The sequence below is a fragment of the Macrotis lagotis genome, chromosome 1 (genome assembly GCF_037893015.1).
Source record: "Macrotis lagotis isolate mMagLag1 chromosome 1, bilby.v1.9.chrom.fasta, whole genome shotgun sequence".
Classification (NCBI taxonomy): Eukaryota; Metazoa; Chordata; class Mammalia; order Peramelemorphia; family Peramelidae; genus Macrotis; species Macrotis lagotis.
Genome location: NC_133658.1, coordinates 706,994,186 through 707,012,766, shown reverse-complemented (window position 1 = coordinate 707,012,766; position 18,581 = coordinate 706,994,186). Strand labels below are relative to the sequence as shown.

The 18,581-nt window shown below is 38.0% G+C and overlaps 1 protein-coding gene across 2 annotated transcripts in view; it reads right to left on the bottom strand.

Moving 5' to 3' along the window:
* Positions 1-14,871, bottom strand: part of LY75 (lymphocyte antigen 75) — a 198,705-nt gene extending 183,834 nt beyond the window's left edge. Inside the window, exons 1-2 of one of the 2 annotated variants that reach the window (XM_074215876.1) lie at positions 14,705-14,871; positions 405-776 (exon numbers count right to left, since the gene is read on the bottom strand). In XM_074215876.1, coding sequence (XP_074071977.1) covers positions 405-776; positions 14,705-14,807 — 475 coding nt within the window. In that variant the 5' untranslated portion in view covers positions 14,808-14,871. The remainder of the gene's footprint in view (positions 1-404; positions 777-14,704) is intronic. The other variant, XM_074215878.1, reaches the window with a different exon arrangement.
* Positions 14,872-18,581: the final 3,710 nt, after the last annotated feature.

Below are 18,581 nucleotides of genomic sequence, written 5' to 3'. Positions count from 1 at the left end.
CACCACAAACCTAAGTTCAAATCCAATTTCAGACACTAGTTGCTGAGTGACCCCGGGCAAGTCACTTAACCCTGTTTACTTCACTTTCCTCATCTGGAGCTGGAAAGGAAATGGCAAACTGCTTTGCTAAGAAAATTGCAAAAGGGATCACAAAAGAGTCAGACATAACTGAACAACATCCAAAATGACACTTGTATTCCTGACTTTGAGCATTTTTTTTTATCAGTTGTCCCTCATATGGGAATCACTCTCCCCCATCCCCAAGTGGAGTCTTGAAGAGCTGGTCATGACTGAAAAACAACCGAACAACAATATACAATAGTAGCCCTCCATTAAATAGATTAAAAGTTTTAAAACACGAAAAAGTGTATATTAGCCAAAATAAGTTATTATCAGATGCTCACCATGATAAGGTTGGTCACAAAGGAATTCATCTGAATCTCCTTTCTTCCAAATATCAACCGAATTTACATCTGCTGTCACTTGTCCATCCTTCAAAGTCAGTTTGTACTGGGAAGCACTGTACAAAGAACCATACTCACATTTCCACCATAATATAGCATTTGAGTCACAGCTGAACATTTTCAAGGAATCTTTAGGTTTGGTAATATCTATTCCAAGGCACATCCGGGATTCCACATGGAAGAGACGATGCTGTGATACCCACTTCCACTGCAAATCATTGGTCTTCTTGCAGTCCATTGCTACGACCCAACCACTTGCAGTTTTAAGGCATTTTCCAGTGCTTTCATGCTGGATGGTAAATGGGCTATTATCTAGGTGAAAAAAAAATTAAGAAAAACTCCTCAAAAATTTTAATGATACATACCCTAATCCTTCCTTTACAGAAAGTGCCTAAGCTCAATAGTCTCTATAGTGCTACATTACAATAGAAAGTATCCTTATACTAGAACAGAACTATATTCCCATGAGATGAGCTAGGAGCCCCTTGGCTATCACATTTCCTTAGGGCTCAGCTTTGATCTCTTGCTTTCCAGGGAGCATTCTAGAAGACTTTTTTTCCTTATCATATCCCCAGAAACCTCCTCATTATGGAAGCTTACACTTGCACTGAAATTTAATATGGGAAGTATCCTCCATCTTCCTTCTGATTGTATTATTCCTTTCAAAACTCTGCTGGCCATATCTTGCTGCATTCAACTTTCTTTACCATTCCACATTCCCTAAGATAACTTCAGCACTCCTAAATTGCCATTTCAGTTTCCTTTTATGTATTGTCTTCTAATAATAAATTGACAGTTCCTTGAGGGTAAGGGTAATTTCTACTAGAATTTGTATCCATAGCACTTAGAAGAGTGCCAAATATATATTAAGTGCTAAATAAATGCTTGCTGGTTGATCTATGATATTCTTAGGCCATCTGGAATTAAAACTCTGATTCTTATGTGGAAGAATGTTAAGAGGTAGTGTGGAATAAGTATGTATGAAATAAGAGTGAGGCATAGAGACAAGAATTGTAGATTTGGATCTATTAGACCTAATTTCAAAATCTTAGCCGTGGTACCTAATAGGGCAAATAGGTGAATGCAGCAGATCAAGTCTGGAAGACTCATCTTCCTAAACCCAAATCTGGCTGCAGACACTTACTAGGTGTGAGACCCCTGGGTCTCACATTTAACCCTATTTGCCTCAGGTTTCTCATCTGTAAAATGAACTGGAGAAGGAAATGGCAAACTACTATAGTATCTGTGTCAAGAAAACTCAAAAAGGGTCATGAAGAGTCAGACACAGCTGAAAAATGACCAAAGTGATGACTGTATTTCTGACTGGATATTTTTTATTAGTTAGCCCCCATGCCTGCAATGCACTCCCTCAACTCTGCCTCAAATTCCATGGCTTCCTTCAGATCCTAGTTAAAATCCCACATGCTACTAGAAGCTTTGTTTAATATCTCTTAATTATAGTACATTCCCTTTGCTGATTATTTCCAATTCATCTTTTAGATAGCTTGCTCATACACGGCTGTTTGCATGTTTTCTCCCCATTGGATCTTTCGGTGTGGGAGCATGTTATATTGAAAAAATATGTTGTTTTATTTGCTATTTAGTTGTTTTAGGTATGTTTACAGATAGTTAGGAAGAAATTAACATAAACTGAAACTATAATTGATCCCTTGTGAAATTTGTATTTTGGACCAGATTTGGCACAAAATATTCAGCACTGGAATGAAAGAGAAAAAAAAATTCAACACTGACTTAGACTGTCAGTTCCCTGAAAGTCGACACTTTTTTAAAACATTTCTTTGTGTGCCCAACTCTTATAGTATAGAGCCTGGCATGTACTAGTTACTTATTAAATGCTTACTTACTATCATTAGAATCATAAATTTAGAGTTATAAGGACTCTTAGAGGTTATCTAGTTGAACCCCCTCACTTGACCAATGAGGAATCTGTAGACCCAAGGAATAAAGTGACTTGTCCATATAATCATCATTATTTGGCAAAGGAATCTAGAGAATCAGTTATGGTACAATCATGAAAACATAAATAATACTAAAATATATTAAATAAATTTAAATGACCAAAGGTTTAAGATGAAAAAATTCCAGAAGAAGAACTAGTAAATTTTCAGTTCTATAAGGGACTTTCCATATAATACATACTTCACTGGGAATGGTTTCATTTACGTACAATTTCTTCTCTGACTGTAAGTAAAGCAGGAGTTTTGATAGAAACTAGTGACTTGCTATTTAAATGCTGAAAATTTCAATGGACAAAAGGAACTATTACTGTTCAGTTAAAAAAAATCAAGAAAAAAATAAAGCCAGTTATTTTTATGTCTATAAATACATGAATAAGGATTTGCTACAAGACTGTCCTTCTGAATGATTGGGGCAGCAACTTTGTACATATCACTATTTCTTTTCCCCACCACTATCTTGTCAGGGGTACCTCTACCCCAGTTTTTATTCCCTCTTATCTTCTTGGTATCCTGTCCGGGGTTACTCTACTAGATCTTCTGAATGACTCTGATAGGTGCATACTTATTTTGTTTGCTTGTCATAGTGGCATTATCTATAATTTCTCTTAACATCTTATCCATACGAATCCACCATCCCTCACTATTCCACATTTAAAAGGAAGCTATCCTAGATACCTCAGTTCTAGGTATACCTATTGTTTGATTTTCTTATTCCTAGGATCACTGATTTAGAGTTGGTAAGAACATCAGAAATCATCTAAATCAATTTCTTCCTTTTGCAGATGAAGCCCAGAGAAGTTTAGTGATTTGATATTATACAAGTTATATAAGTGGTAAAAACCAGAATTCAAACTCAGGTCTCCTGTCTGAAAGTCATACAACTTTGGGAAGGTGAATTCCTGGGGAAATGGTTCTCCACTATCTACTATCCTGTGACCTTGGAAAGTAGGGTTTCAATCAAATGGTATTTACCTAGTCCTTATATAAGAAAACTCCAAGGCTACCTCCACTCATAAACTTATCCCTATCTAGTCTAGCCCTTATATTTTCCAGTTTTTAAATCCTTTTATTGTCTTTATTTCCAGAGAGTTCTATGGAATTCAACCTCCCCACCCATTTTTAGGGGTAGCTAGGTGATTAGTGAATAAGAGCACTGGCTTTGTAATCATAAATTCAAATCCAGTCTCAGATACTACGTGACCCTGGGCAAGTCACTTAACCCTATTTGCTTCAGGTCATCATCTGTAAAATGATCTGGAGAAGAAAATGGCAAAGCACCCTAGTATCTTTGTCTAGAAATAGGATCATGAAGAATCGGACATGACTGAAAAACAACAATCGTCCCCAGTCTTCTTCATTTTGGATCTTTTCCTTTCACTGAAATCTGCAGGAGAAAGAATTCACTGGATCTCAGAATTAGTCTCTGAATAGGTAAGAACCACATCAATATTGAATTGATCCAGTGTGTAAGATCATGCATTGAGCATGGAGTTTTGTATCAATTTGGCACTTTATACTTTGAGGAGAGCTGAAGAAGACTTGAGATAAACTATCCTTCCTTCAGGAAAATCAGAAATAAGAATGATTTCACATGAGGCTTATGAAACAACCTCATTACATTCACATACCTCACATGGGACAGGACATGAGACTTATGCAAATTGCTTATTATTAAGGGAGTAAAAAGCAAGTATTCTGAACAAATTCTGATTAAAGATCCAATGTGTTTGCAATCTACAACTTTGTAAATCTTTGAATTAAGCAAGGTTATCCAGTTAGAATCTCTCAGTTACACAAAGAATTTACCAAAAATTAGTTTTTGGCTTTTAAGTCTAATTTTTTTAAAACTTCAATTCAAAACAAATAGAGTCATTTCAAATAAATAGCAAATTCTTGGAATAAATGCAGTCCATGACATTTCATATAATCCTAGATTCATAGCTGGAAAGAACTTCACAAATCACTGAGTACGAATACCTCATTTTAAAATTAAGGAAACTGAGGCTCCTGGTAAAATGTCCAAGGTCACACAGCTAAGAAACTATTAAGTATCTGAGGTCGAATTTGAACTCAGGTCCTCCCAACTCCAATCTAGTATTCCCAGACTAAAAACTTAGCAAAATACAATCTACAAGAGATCCTCATAGGTATCTCCCTCCCTTCCACAATCAATTAAGAATGCTCTTTGGAATGTAAAGCCTATATCAGATTGCTTTCTGTTGGGGAGTGGGGAGGGAAGGGAGGGAGAGGGAAAATTGTAAAATTCAAAACCTTGTAAAAAATTATTGATAGAAACTACTACTATATATAATTGGAAAACAAATAAAATATATAATTAAAAAAAAAGAATACTGTTGGACTCCTGGGATAGAGCAAGATCGCAGCTCAAGCTAACATGCTTCTTGAGTTTCTCCCTAAACAACTTTAAATGAAGCCTCTATACAGATCTTAAAGCTACAGATCCCACCAAAAAAAAAAAAAAGAGCAAAACAAGTTCTCAACTCAAGATATTATGGAGAATCTTTAGTAAAGGTCTGACTCTTTGGGAGTAAAGAGGAAGTATATAGTGCAGCATAAACAGGAGAATGGAAAAATCAACGGGAAACTCTTGGCCACGGCTCAGCCCAGTCCTTGCTTGGCTAGATAGTAGGTCAGAAGAGAGGGTCCCATTCCCAGACAAAGTCAAGGCAACAGACGGGATTAGGTTGAGAACAAATCACTACAAGGACAAAACCTGGGCATAAAGGAGGAAACACACCTCTTGCATAGGAAATGCCTAGGTTGCTTGGCAAACAATAGGCCAGGGACCAGATCCTGGTCCCAGCATAAAACTTGGGACTATACTCCCTGTACCCCAGAAACAGAGCTCAACTATCGAAATGAGCAAAAAAACAAAAAGAGCATTAATTATAGAAAGTTATTATTCAGATAGAACTAAAAAAAGTCATCTCAGAAGAAAGCAGTGACAAATTAATTAAAAGGGAAGTCTCAAAGGAGTTTATGAATTGATCTCAAATCCAAAACCTCTTGAAAAAGTATTAAAAGGTTATTAAAAATTAAAGAAGAGCGGCGGCTAGGTGGCGCAGTGGATAGAGCACCAGCCTGGAGTCAGGAGTACCTGAGTTCAAATCAGGCTTCAGGCACTTAAAAATTACCTAACTGTGTGTGGCCTTGGGCAAGCCACTTAACCCCATTTGCCTTGCAAAAAAAAAAACAAACAAAAACCTAAAAAAAAATTAAAGAAGAAAGGAAAAAAAGAATTGAGAGTCAATAAGAGAATTACGAGAAATTGGCTGAAGAAATCAACTCCTTTCAAAGTAAAAATGACCAACTGGAAAAATAATGTAACTCATCAAAAAATAAAATCATCCATCTGGAAAAGGAATCAGTCAAATGGTTGGCTACAATTGGAGGGAGTGTGCTTGGGCAGAGTGTGTTCATGGTTCATGAAATGATTTGGCTTTGCATGATGCTTTGGCTCATGAGGATTGTGTGTCCAGGAAGGGTAACTTGAAAAGAGGATGTGATATAAATCGACTATAATTGGATATGGGGGAAAAAAAGAATGTTCTTGAAGAAAATATCTAAGTGTTCTGTAATGATCTTTTCTGTAGTTATTTAATTTGTCTAGGGTAGAAAAGAATAAAATGTTATCAAGACTGACAATGAATTAAGAATTATGCTAGAACAAAGAACAATTCTACCTAACATCTCTGCCAGGAAAAAGTAAAAGGTGATAATAAATAGACATCTATTTGGTAATTAGGTAGATAGAGAATATTTGAGAGGGTTGGAAGTGGGAAATGAGGCTTCCTCTTTTGATGGTGCTTTTAACTTTGAAACACTTAGGACAATATTATGTGTTATTCCTCTCCTCTCTTCTGATTTGCTCAAAAGATATTTGTCCTTATCACATTTCTGTCCCCACAATCCCTCTATTTCTCCCATTTTAGAGGCTTAGAAAAATTTTCTTTTCTTGTTCTAACAACATTCAATGCAAGTTAGTAAGAATTGCCTGACTGGGAGAGCTTGCAGAAAGACTTATAGCCTAACAAATGTCTGGTAGAATTCTGAATTGGTTCAATCACTCTAGAAAACAAAATGTATTATATATATGAAAAAATTGGCTGAAGTTTAATATCTTTTAACTAAAAAAAAAACCATTTTCTGGACACATACCCCAAAGATATCAAAAAACAGAAAGAAAAGTCCTAGGTATAATAAAATATTCAGAGCAGTACTTTTTTGCAGTAGCAAAGACTTAGAGGGGTAAAAAATTGTTCACTGATTGGGGAACAGCTAAAAAAAATTATAGTACTTTAATGTAATGATATTATTGAACCATAGGAAACAATGAATATGAGGAATTCAGAGGAAACAAGACTTAAAAGGAAAGCATTGCACTAGCAGTTCATCAAAAGATTCAATAAAACTCTGGGGAAGGAGTCTATTGCTTTGTCTATTTTCCTAGAGGTACTTTCACTATAAATTGTAACCTTCATTTCTATTGAAATATTCCCTAGATATGTTTGCCTTATGAACCCTAGTTTTATTCATTCTCCACCTGTCTTCTCTGCAGGTGTATACATGTACATTTGATATTTAACATTTCAAACTAGGGTCCTTAATGCTAAATAATTTCTTGATTGAGTCACCATTTTGAAAGACATCAATTTGCAGTTTGTGAGCCAAAATATCCCCAACATGATCAAATGTATAATTTCAGTTCTATATGCTTGATAAAGATACTCTGTGTTTTTATTTTTGTTTGTTTGTTTTGCAAGGCAATGAGGCTAAGTGGCTTATCCAAGGCCACACAGCTAGGTAATTATGAAGTGTCTGAGGCCAGATTTGAACTCAGGTACTCCTGACTCCAGGGCTGGTGCTCTATCCACTGTGCAACCCAGCCTCCCCTTACTATGTGTTTTTAAAGAAAGACAATGTGTGGCAATCTGCTGGGTACAATTTGTCAAGATGCTCTATTGTCAAAGCTTGAAGACCCCAAACCTGGGACATTTAGAAATAAATATAGACATGAGAGATCTCAATATGAGTCACCCTTGGCACATTCTCTTTTAGAAGATGACCTCACCTCCTAACCATACTAGTAAGGTATTCTTCATTATTAAAGAGGACCATGTCATCATATATATGATGGTATGACATGAATATCATATTTATCATAGTGAAGGGAATGCTGTTAAAAGACAACCTTCTCTTTGCCTCTTCCAAAACCATCTCATCCTATGGTCTGTTTTGATAAGAAATAGGACTTCTGGTGATGACCATCAAAGATCTGGACCCAAGCAATACAAACAGATGGGAGTTAACCTCAATTGTGAGTTTCAAGAATCCTTCAAATTCCTTCTATACTTCCTCTTAGCCTGAGTCTCTGAGGTGAAGATGGCCCCCCAGCCTCCTACTCAAAGCTAAGTCCTCTACTTAAAAATTCAGTCAATCTTATCTCTTCTATCTTATTCCAGGAACTTTTGCAATCAATTCCCTCTTCTCTTTTTAATCTATATTCTTTTTTTTTTAGGTTTTTTTTTTGCAAGGCAATGGGGTTAAGTGCTTGCCCAAGGCCACACAGCTAGGTAATTATGAAGTGTCTGAGACTGGATTTGAACTCAGGTACTCCTGACTCCAGGGCTGGTACTCTATTCACTGTACCACCTAGCCGCCCTAATCTATATTCTTTATCTCCTCTTATTACTGGTTTAAAACATACCTGTGTCCCTCATTCTTTTAAGTTGTATTTATTTTCAATTTATGAAATAAAATAAGTATTTTCATAACAGAATAATGAAATGCTGATTACATATGAAACTGTAAATCTTATATATACATATAATATAAATATATATATAAAACTGGCTATTTATTTTAAATAGATAATAAATGTATAGTTTCTTTTTTCTTCCTCCCCATTCTTAAAAAAATTGCCACTACCTTAAGTCAACTCCCTATATCTCTGTACTCTTTCATTAACAAACAACCAGTAATCCATATTCTGACAATTCTTTCTCCATCCTTTGCCATCTAACTTCTGACTTCCACCTTTCTATAGAAATTTCTCCCTCAAAGTTAACTAACAATTTTTTAATTGATAAATCTAGGTTTTTTTCTTTGCACTTATTCAAACAAATCTCTCTGCAGTTTTTGACACTGTTAATTTTCCCCTGCTTCCTGGATACACTGTCTTATCTTGGTTTCTCTGACACCACTCTAATTTTCTTTATAGAAATTTTCTTTTTCTGAACTTCTTTTTCTAACATTTAAATGTTCTCTAAGGTTTTGCGCTGAGAGATCTCTTCTTTATATTCTCTCTTGGAGATTTTTAACCCATTACCATGGATCAATGATTATTCCTATGCAAATAACCCTCTACATCTCCACCCTAATCACTTTCCTGAATTCTAAACCTGCAGGACCCCAACTTTCTCTTAGACAACAGAAATTCAATATTCTAAAGATGAACTGCTCATATTTCTCTCCCTAAACCCATCTCTCTTCCAAATTTCCTCATTTCTTGTGAGAGTAACACTCTTTTACAACCATAGAATCATTATTGATTATTTCCCCTCATCCTGAATTCATTCAAGTTCTTTTAATATTTCTTTACATGAGAGCTTATATACATCTTCCTCTTCTCTCCACTCAATATAACCACCAAAAGATTAAACCTTATCATATCTGGACTACTATAATACATTAATATTGTTCTCTCAGCATCTAACCTCTTTCCTCTCCCAATCTATCCACCTCAGAACTGTCAGGATAATCTTCCATAGGCATAGGTCTGGTGATTGCACTTTGCTCACATCTTGAGTCACTCCTTATATACTGTAGGAGAAAATACAAACTTCCCTGCTCAACATTCAGGGTCTTTCTCAGTTTCATTCTAATATACCTTTCCAACCCTATTTCTTATTCTTTTTCATCTGCACTGCATTCCTGTCGTCAGACATGTAGAGGATTCTTGAATTTGCCATTACATCTCCTACCCCTATGTTCTCCAGAATCTGTAACTAATGGTCTTCCCTTCTCTTCATCTTTAAGAATGCCTACCTTTAGTTCAAGTCTGTGCTGACTTTGCCCCTGTGAAGCTTTTTGAGACCACCAACTGTTGGTACTTGCTCCTTCTTCAAAGTAAATCATATTTATTTAACTATGAAATCAATGCATTACCCTTTCCACCCCCAACCCACAGCAGAAAATAGATTGCTTCCAATTGAAAATATTTTCATTTTTGCTTTGTCTCTCTGGTACCTTCCACAGGTGTTAAATGAATATTTGCTGCCCTCATCTCAGGTCCCTTTTTTTCCTTATCTGTAAAGGAAGGGACTTGGAGTAGATTATCTTTTATATACCTGTCAATCTGCAGTTTATGGATCCACAAGGTCATCTTACTCATGCTAGCTCTTTTCTCTTATTCCCCATATTATTTTAGAAGTTGCCTGGTTTCCTACAAGTCCCAACTAAAATTCTTCCCTTTCTCAGAAGTTTTTCCATATCCCTCTTAATGCTAAGGCCTTTTCCCTAAGGATTATTTCTAATTTATCATATGGATTTCATATATATGTATATATGTATATATACATATATATGCATACATACAACAGATATATGTATATACATACAGATATATTCATATATATATATATATGTGTGTGTGTGTGTGTGTGTGTGTGTGTTGTTTTCACGTTATCTCTTCTAATAAGTTTTGAGATTCATGAGAGCAGGTACTATCTTTTGCCTTTCTTTGTATCCCTAGGACTGAGCAAAGTGCCAGACACTAAGCACTTAAGGAAAAGTGACCTACAGCCCCCAACCCCCTACCCCAGCATTTTATTCTCTGGTTAAGCTACAAACATTGCATCTTTTTTTTTTTTTTTGAAGAGTTTCCCAAAGTTCCTTTTGGAGATTAGTCTACAGGAAAATTCTTTTAAAAAGAAGTTTTAGTCTGTAACCTAATTTAGTACCTTTACCAAATCACCTTAAAGACATCCATTTATGATCATGATGTTGAGAGCTTGAGAGCTTGCCCTGCTATTCTGTACCTCTTTTGGAATTCCATGGGCTTCACTGATTAGAGACACTTGCATTCTGAAGAGTGTGCTTGTTTGTGTCACTGACTACAGTTCCCTTGTTATATATATACAGGTAGGGAAGGGCTCCACTAGCTGACTTCCATAGGAGATATTTAGCATTGAACCTGATTTTATTATCAATAGTCTAATTAGGGGCAAGAGTCAGCATGACCTGGAGTCCTGGACTGAAAGTCAGGTAGTCCAGTGTTCAAATTCCTTTTCTGACATTAGGAAGCCAGGAGTCATCTTTTTTGAATCTCTTCTTATCTATAAAATGTGAACCCACAGTATCTACCTCAAATGAGAATATATGTAATGCCTCAGGCAATTCTAAGGCCATAAATTAGAGAAGGGTTGCAATATGTGTTGGTGGAAGGAATTTCTACACAGGGAATTGCATATTTAAGTATGTGGCAAAAGAAGACCACAATGGGGGTGAGAGGAAAGACTGAGGAAGTTCAATATGTTTTTTAATGGCACATATACAATATTTTTACTTTGAAAAATAGTCTTTTAAAAGACGAAACAGTTTACTTTGTTAAACTTATCCACTGGCAGCCTCAAGTCTCAGAACTTTCATCTTCTAGCCTTTTGTAGGTAACATTCCTTAAATGGTTCCTATATTCAAAATACAATAATGTGATATAGCTCTTACCCAAAGAAGTCCACATTCTCCTGGGTGGAGGTGATAAGACACTCACAGAGATAAGTAATATATGCAAAGTGATTTCATGACATGAAAGCTTCTTAGAGGTTGGATCTCTATTGAGGCACTTGGAGGTACAGTAGATAAACATTAGGTTTGAGGCCTAGAAGACCCAAATTCAGTCTGGTCTCAGATACTTCCTCACTGTATGACCCTTGGCAAGTCACTTAACCTCTGTCTCAGTTTCCTAAATTGGGCATAACACCACCTAATTTCTAAGATTATAGTGAGGATCAAATGAGATAATCTTTGATAGGCATTTAGAATAGTGCTTGTTACTATAGTATATACTTAATAAAATGCTTTTACTTTTGGTCTCCTAGGAAGTGATATCTAAACTGTGTTTTGAAAATGTTAGGGATTCTAGGAGGCAGAAGTATGGAAGGAATTCTTTCTTAACCTGGAGAATAGTCTTTAAGTAGGATTGTGGAAAGTGGTAGAATTGGTTAACAGTAGAGATTTTGAAGTATAAGCTCATTTCAAATTACTTAACTTTCTAAAAAGAGGGAAGAAAAAAAAGATAAATCAAGGAGTAATATTTGTTCAAGGACTTACAGATTTTTCTCCAGAATCTGGAAATTTGGGATAATTTATTTTAAGCAAAACAACATGCTTACACATCCAATTATGAGGCATCTCGAAGCGAATGTAAAGATACTGAGAGTGTCTAGCATGGGAAAAGGCAAGGAGGCCAGTGCCATTGGAAAGCATGCGGATGGAAATAAGGGATAATAAGTTAAAAATGGTAGAAAGGTACCAGTTTTGAAATCCAAATAGAAGATTTTTTTTACTTCATTCTAGAGAGTTTTGGAAGCATTGAAGTTTGCTGAATGGGGGTGGGAAAGGAAGTGACTTGGTGAAACCTGTGGTTTAGGAAGATCAGTCTGACAGTTGAGTAGAGAGACTAGAGATATGGAAACCAACTAACTGACTAAAGCAATGGTACAGGCCTAAGGTGAAGAGACAGATAAGAGAATCACTTGCATGGAAATGTTGAAGCTACAACAGAGGGAGAAGAAAGAGGCAGAGACAGACACAGAGGCAGAGAGACAGAAGTGCAGAAAAGGGGTGTTACTAAGTTAGAAGCAATACCATTTAAGCATTAAAATGGTAAGAGTGAGGAATAGAGGATGACACCCAGGTTGTAAGCTTGGTTGACTGGGAGAATGGGAATGCCCTCAACAGTAATTTAAAAATTACGAAGGTGGAAGAGTTTGGGGCGCAAACTTAGTTTTGGATATACTGTGTTTAAAATGTATACAGGAGATCCAGTTTGATATGGCTAAAGGGCAGTTAGAAATGCAAGACTGGAGGCTGGGAGAGATTTTAAAACTGGAAAAAGAAGAGTCTAGAGATCTAACTGAAACAATAGGAACTAATGAGATCACCAAATAACATGGTAAGGAATAAGAAGAGAGGAGGGCCTAAGATAGAGTCTAGGGAATGCCTTCTATTAGCAGGAATGACACAATTTCCTTTGCTGGATCCTTGCATGGACGTACCCCAAGGTACTGATGCTTTTCTCCCTTCTTCCTTTATCTCTCCGTGTCTGTCTGTCTCTCTCTCTATCTCTGTGGGTTGTCTATCTCTGTGTGACTGTCTATCTTCTGTCTTTGTATGTCTGTCTCTGTTATCCTTCTCTCTATGTCTCTGTCTCCCTCTGTGTGTGTGTGTCTCTCTGTCTGACTCTCTTGCCTCTGTGTCTGTCTCTGCCTCTTTCTTCTTCCTCTGTTGTAGTTTCATTTCCATACAAGTGATTCTCTTATCTGTTTCTTTGCTTTCCAGACCCATGTTATTGACCTAACATATTCAAACCTAACATGTTCAAAAGAGTTTATTCTGTTTTCCAAATCTGCTTCTCTTTATTATGCCTTCTCGATCTTCTCAATCACACCCTGGTTTCCCATATATATATATGTATATATGTATATGTATATATATACATATATATATATTTAATTTTTAATTTGTTTATTTAAGGCAATGGGGTTAAGTGACTTGCCCAAAGACACACAGCTAGGCAATTATTAAATTATTAAATGTCTGAGGTCATATTTGAACTCAGCTTCTCCAGATTCACTGTGCCACCTAGTTGCCCCAGGTTTCCCCATTTGAAATGTTGATTGATGTTATCTTTGATCATTTTCTTCAGCCTTTCATAATCAGTTACTAATCTCCTTATAGATAGACTTAGTCAAGTCACTCCACAATTCAAAAATCTTTAGTCACTCCCTATTTTTTATTATGTAAAGTTTAAACTTTCTTATCTGGCATTCAGGGCAGTCCTTGAAACACAAACACAAACACAAACACCACTCTCTCTCTCTCTCTCTCTCTCTCTCTCTCTCTCTCTCTCTCTCTCTCTCTCTCACACACACACACACACACATCAGATTTCTCCAAAAGACTGCTGAAACTGCTGTCAAGTGAAAGTCAATTCTCAAATTCTAGTTTTGTCATAAGAAAGTGCATCTATAATCTCATTAAGAATTCATTTTATTCTAACTTTTCCCTTTACCATAAACTTATGGAAACAGCTGAAGTGGAGAGCTGATGAATCAAGTCATCGAATCCTTAATATACCTTTTGCCGGTTCAGAAAAAGAAAGTAAAAGCCGAAATAGAATAGCTGAGATTGGAAGGGCAGGGTTAGGAGGTGATCTGTCCAGTAGTCATTACTTTCCAATTGCCAAGAAGTGCAGCAGTTCACAATATCTTTAAATCAGACTCTGAGCCGGGCTTCCCCCACCAAAGATGTACAAGCACCCCTCCTCTAGATGGAGAAGCCAAAATTATCAGCCATGTTGCTAAAATTTCAAGTTTGGCAGCCCAGCGCTTTCCTCCAAGTAGAGTCTTGGGACTTTCTGGGGACTTTCTGTGAAGTCCTATCAGGAAAGAGTCGCCATTGAGCTCTTTGGGCAGCACTGAAGGGCGCCGACAGGGGCCCTGAATGGAAGTCTTTAGAGTTGGGGGGATGTCTCACCTAGGAGGCAAACCTGCTAAGACCAACAGCCTCAATATGCTTTGCGCAAACGAAAAAGACCTGGCCACATCGGGAGCAAGCAGGGCAGAAACGGTAGCAAGACTGCCCTAGGGAAGGAAAAAAACAGATACTAGAGAGGCTATAACAATAGGTAAGAGAAACCAAGGACTTCACTTCTGCGCCCGCCCCACCCCGAAACCGCACCGGGGTTCCTCTCCGCACCCACCTGTGTCCTCCTTCTCTACCCACAAGGGCAAACATTTTTAATCAACGCACAGGCTTCCTCTTGCCTCAAACTTCTCCGGGGGACTAGGTCCTCGAAAAAGAAAAGAAATGCTACAAATCCTGCCCCATCTAGCTCCAATACCCCTCTCCATCCCACCCCGCAGAGCTACCAGATAAGCTGAGAGGCTGCAGCCCCTGGCAGCTCTACATTTCCCAGTTCAGGCGCCGTGAAGTTCCGAGAGAGATGTTCAGGGTTACCTGTGAAGCCAGGGGACACCCGATCTGCTGAGCACCAGATCAGGAAAAACAGCCAGCAGGCGGGAGGGTGGCCCCCTGATGGGGTCGCCAGGCGCATCCCCATCCTCACTTGCTGGAGCAACTCACCGGGCGCCGACACCAAGAAGCTACAACACCCACCACCTCTAGTACCCCCTCCCCACCCCACCCCACCCCCCAGCTCCTTTAGCTTTTTCCTCTGAGCTTTGGCCCCACCCCCACCCACCTTGGGCCAATCAGCTTCTTCTCCTCTACGGGAGGAGGGGGGAAGGGTGGGAGTGAGGGAAGACAGCGGGAGCTCGGGCTGCCTACTAGGGGATCGTGAAAGTTGCGAATGGAGGGACCTACCTGAGCTTGAGGGAGGCGGAGAATGTGTTCCCTCGGAGGGATGAGCAATGTTGGCCAAAGAGCTTGTTTCAGCAGGCTGCCTTTGCATTTTCTTGGGCTTTTCCTTTTTCTTAGTCTTTTCCTCCCCTCCCCTCCCGTCCCCTCCCCTCCCGTCCCCTCCCCTCCCTCCCCTTCCCTTCCCTTCCCTTCCCTTCCCCTTCCCCTTCCCCTTCCCTTTCCCTTTCCCTTTCCCTTTCCCTTTCCCTTTCCCTTCCCCTTCCCCTTCCCCTTCCCCCTTTCTCTTTCCCTTTCCCTTCCCCTTCCCCTTCCCTTCCCTTTCCTTCTCTTCCCTTTCCCTTTCCTTCCCTTCCCTTTCCTTCCCTTTCCCTTCCATTCCTTGCCTAGTCTCTTATGGGTTTGCTGGTTTGGAAAAATAGGTTTACAATAAATAAAAACAAAGTAATGGTACCTGGCATGGGGACTATGATGAGGGAATCAAAGAGAACTAAATCTTTTTAGAGCCTCTCTAGCCCCTTGATCCTTTTCTCGTGGGTGTCCCTTGTACCCCTCCAAACTTCAGTCTATTCTTTCCACGGTAGGGGGAGGTGAGAAAGTAACCCAACTCCTAACTGGAGGGGAATGCCATGGCAAGAATGACTCACCCACTATCACGCTGCTGTGGCCAAGCAAAGCAAGTGAACCTGACCGACCCACGCTTGGGAATCATGCTCTCATTACTTTTAATTCGCTTCTGGGAAGCTTTCAGTGGTCAACAGAAGTTGGGTGATAGTGTGGAATGCCCCATCATGGAGTAAAGGAATTTAGAACAGAGTTTATTTAATGGCTCTAGGGACATCTTAAGGAATAAAAATTGTATCCCACTCTTCACGGTTGCAAGGAAACATATTTTCTTCTCCGAAAATGTCCAACCAGAGAAGACTGAGAATTATGATTTTCTGTCTCTATTGGCAGAACCTTCACTATAAATGGGGAAGATAAAGACCAAAAGACCCAAGTAAAACGGCATGAGAATTTCTTCTATAAACTTTAGCATCTGATAGCACTGCAAGACTGTACTCTGAATCTGAAGAAGGTACAAAGATGCAACCCCCAAAACAAACGCCCAAACCCCAAACAAACCCAAACACCTCCACAGATGGTCTAGTAAAGGAAATAAGGCATTATCTGTTTCTGTAATTCAATTAAATTTAAGAAGTTATTTATTAAGGACTCATGTGCAAGGAACTGATTATATAGATACTGATAGATATCGATTTAGATAATTAGCTATCACATTCATATATTCTACATACATATGTATGTACATAAAAATGGAGAAGCTTTTTATTGATTTTCATGTACATACTGATCTATGCAAATATTATATCCCCTAGCTCTGCACACCCCTCAAAACAAAGACGATGAGGTTTTGTCATCTTCCTTCTTGAAGAAGACCACAATGTTAGGGAGGTGATGCCGTGAGAAGCATATGAATTAGCTGTGAGTGAGTGGGTGCTGTGCTGAGTCACCAGCCTCACTTCCTCCTCCAGAGCCATCTGAGATGGAGATGGCCCTGGGGGAGAGAAAATGAGGATTCAGTGACTTGCCCAAGATCACACAGCTAATAAGTGGCAAGTGTCTGAAGCTGTATTCAAATTCCCATCCTCCTCACTCCAAGTCCAGTGCTCCTCGTGTACTTAGCTGCCCCTAGAGAATTCCCTCAGGGAATTTACAATGGAATAGGATAAGAAATGTGAAGTCATAATGCATGCTAGCATATGAGAACACAGGAGATAGCTAACAGACATGAAAAATTTGGGGGGAAATGAAGGAGGAAGGGCAGCTCTAAAATGAAAGGGAAATTAATTGAATTTAACAAAACAGTCCACCTTTTGTCTCTGAATATTGGCATTCCCTAAAGTACAGTTCTCAGCTCTTTACTCTTTTTGGTCTTCCTCTTGGTTAGCTATATCATCTACTTTTTTCGATAATAATATCTACAGGGATTACGCTGACATTTCATGAGCTTCAACTCTGCATCTATACCTATATATCCTGACAGTACTCATTTCTTATCACTGTCCCTTTGTTTTTACTATTACAAAAGAAGGAAAGGAGGAAGTTTGGTAGAATTAGATTTAAGATTAGCATCTCACCATATGAACCTTACCACAAGAAGCTACAAAAAGATAGGGGGCCTTAATGTTAAAAAGTTGTGTAGCACCCTCTCTGGGTTGCTCCCTCCACATACAGTTAAACTAATGGATTTGTTTCCTAGCAGGTAGCTGTTACCTTGTGTTTTAAGGATAATCCTCTCGAACTACACTCTTAATGTTACAATTCCTGAGCCTTTACTGCTGTACTTTCCATTAGAAATTAGCTGTTAGACACGATTAGAATTTAAAAGTATTTGCTAAGATGATCCTGAAAAATATTCCACTCGCCCCCCCCCCATAAGTCTGAGCACATTCACAAATACACATCGTGTCCATGGCTACAATGGGCTCAAACTTAGAGCACAAAGGTTTATGTATAGGAATTTATTGTAGCAAACACAATTCTTAAGTATTGAAGGGTCTAAAAGACATTTCTTTCTTCAGGAGTTCCTCACACAGCCATTCCATTCTTTACAGCACCTCTGATAAGTTGTTCAGCTGAATTTCTAGTGTCAGTTCATTCGTGCCATTCCATTGGACATCCAATTGTTATCATCAGCATTTTTGATATTTTAAAAAATGAATAATATTTCATTTTCCCCAATTGCATGTAAAGACAATTTTTAACAATCCTTTTTTTATTTAAAATTTTTTATTCTGAACTTAAATACCAAAATTAGCACCTTTCTATACAACAGAAAGCAAAAAGACAATTATATGAGATACCAATTTGCTTTTCATCACTTGAATTTATTTTTAAAGTATGTAATACATTCCACTTATTTTCTTTTTTTTAATCACATTTATCTTTTTGCAAGTTTTTGAGTTGCACATTTTTCTACCACCTTCCCTTCTCTACCCCCTCCCCAAAACAGTACACAAAAGGGTGTGTATAGTCACTCCCATCCAGCAATTTTCCTATTGGTCATGTCGTGAAAGAGGAATTAGAATTAAGGTGGAGGTGGGGGACTTTGAGAAAGAAAGAACATAAAAGAAATTTTTAAATGTAAATTTTTAAACTGTAAGTAAGCAATTTGTTATAGATTACAATCATGCAAAGCATATTTCCATATTAATTATGTTATGAAAGAAATTACAGATTAAAAGGGGAAAAAATTGCAAAAAAAAAAAGAGAAAAACAGTATGCTTTGTCTACATTCAGATTCCATAGTTCTTTCTCTGGATGTGGAGAGCAAAATTTGAAATTGTCTTGGATTACTCTATTGCTGAGAAGAGTTGATCATCATAAATTGTTACTGTTACAGGGTACAATGTTTGATTCTCTGCTCACTTCACTCAGCATCAGTTAATGTGTTTCCAAACTTTTTCTGAAATCTGGTTTCTCACCATTTCTTATTAAACAATAATATTCCATT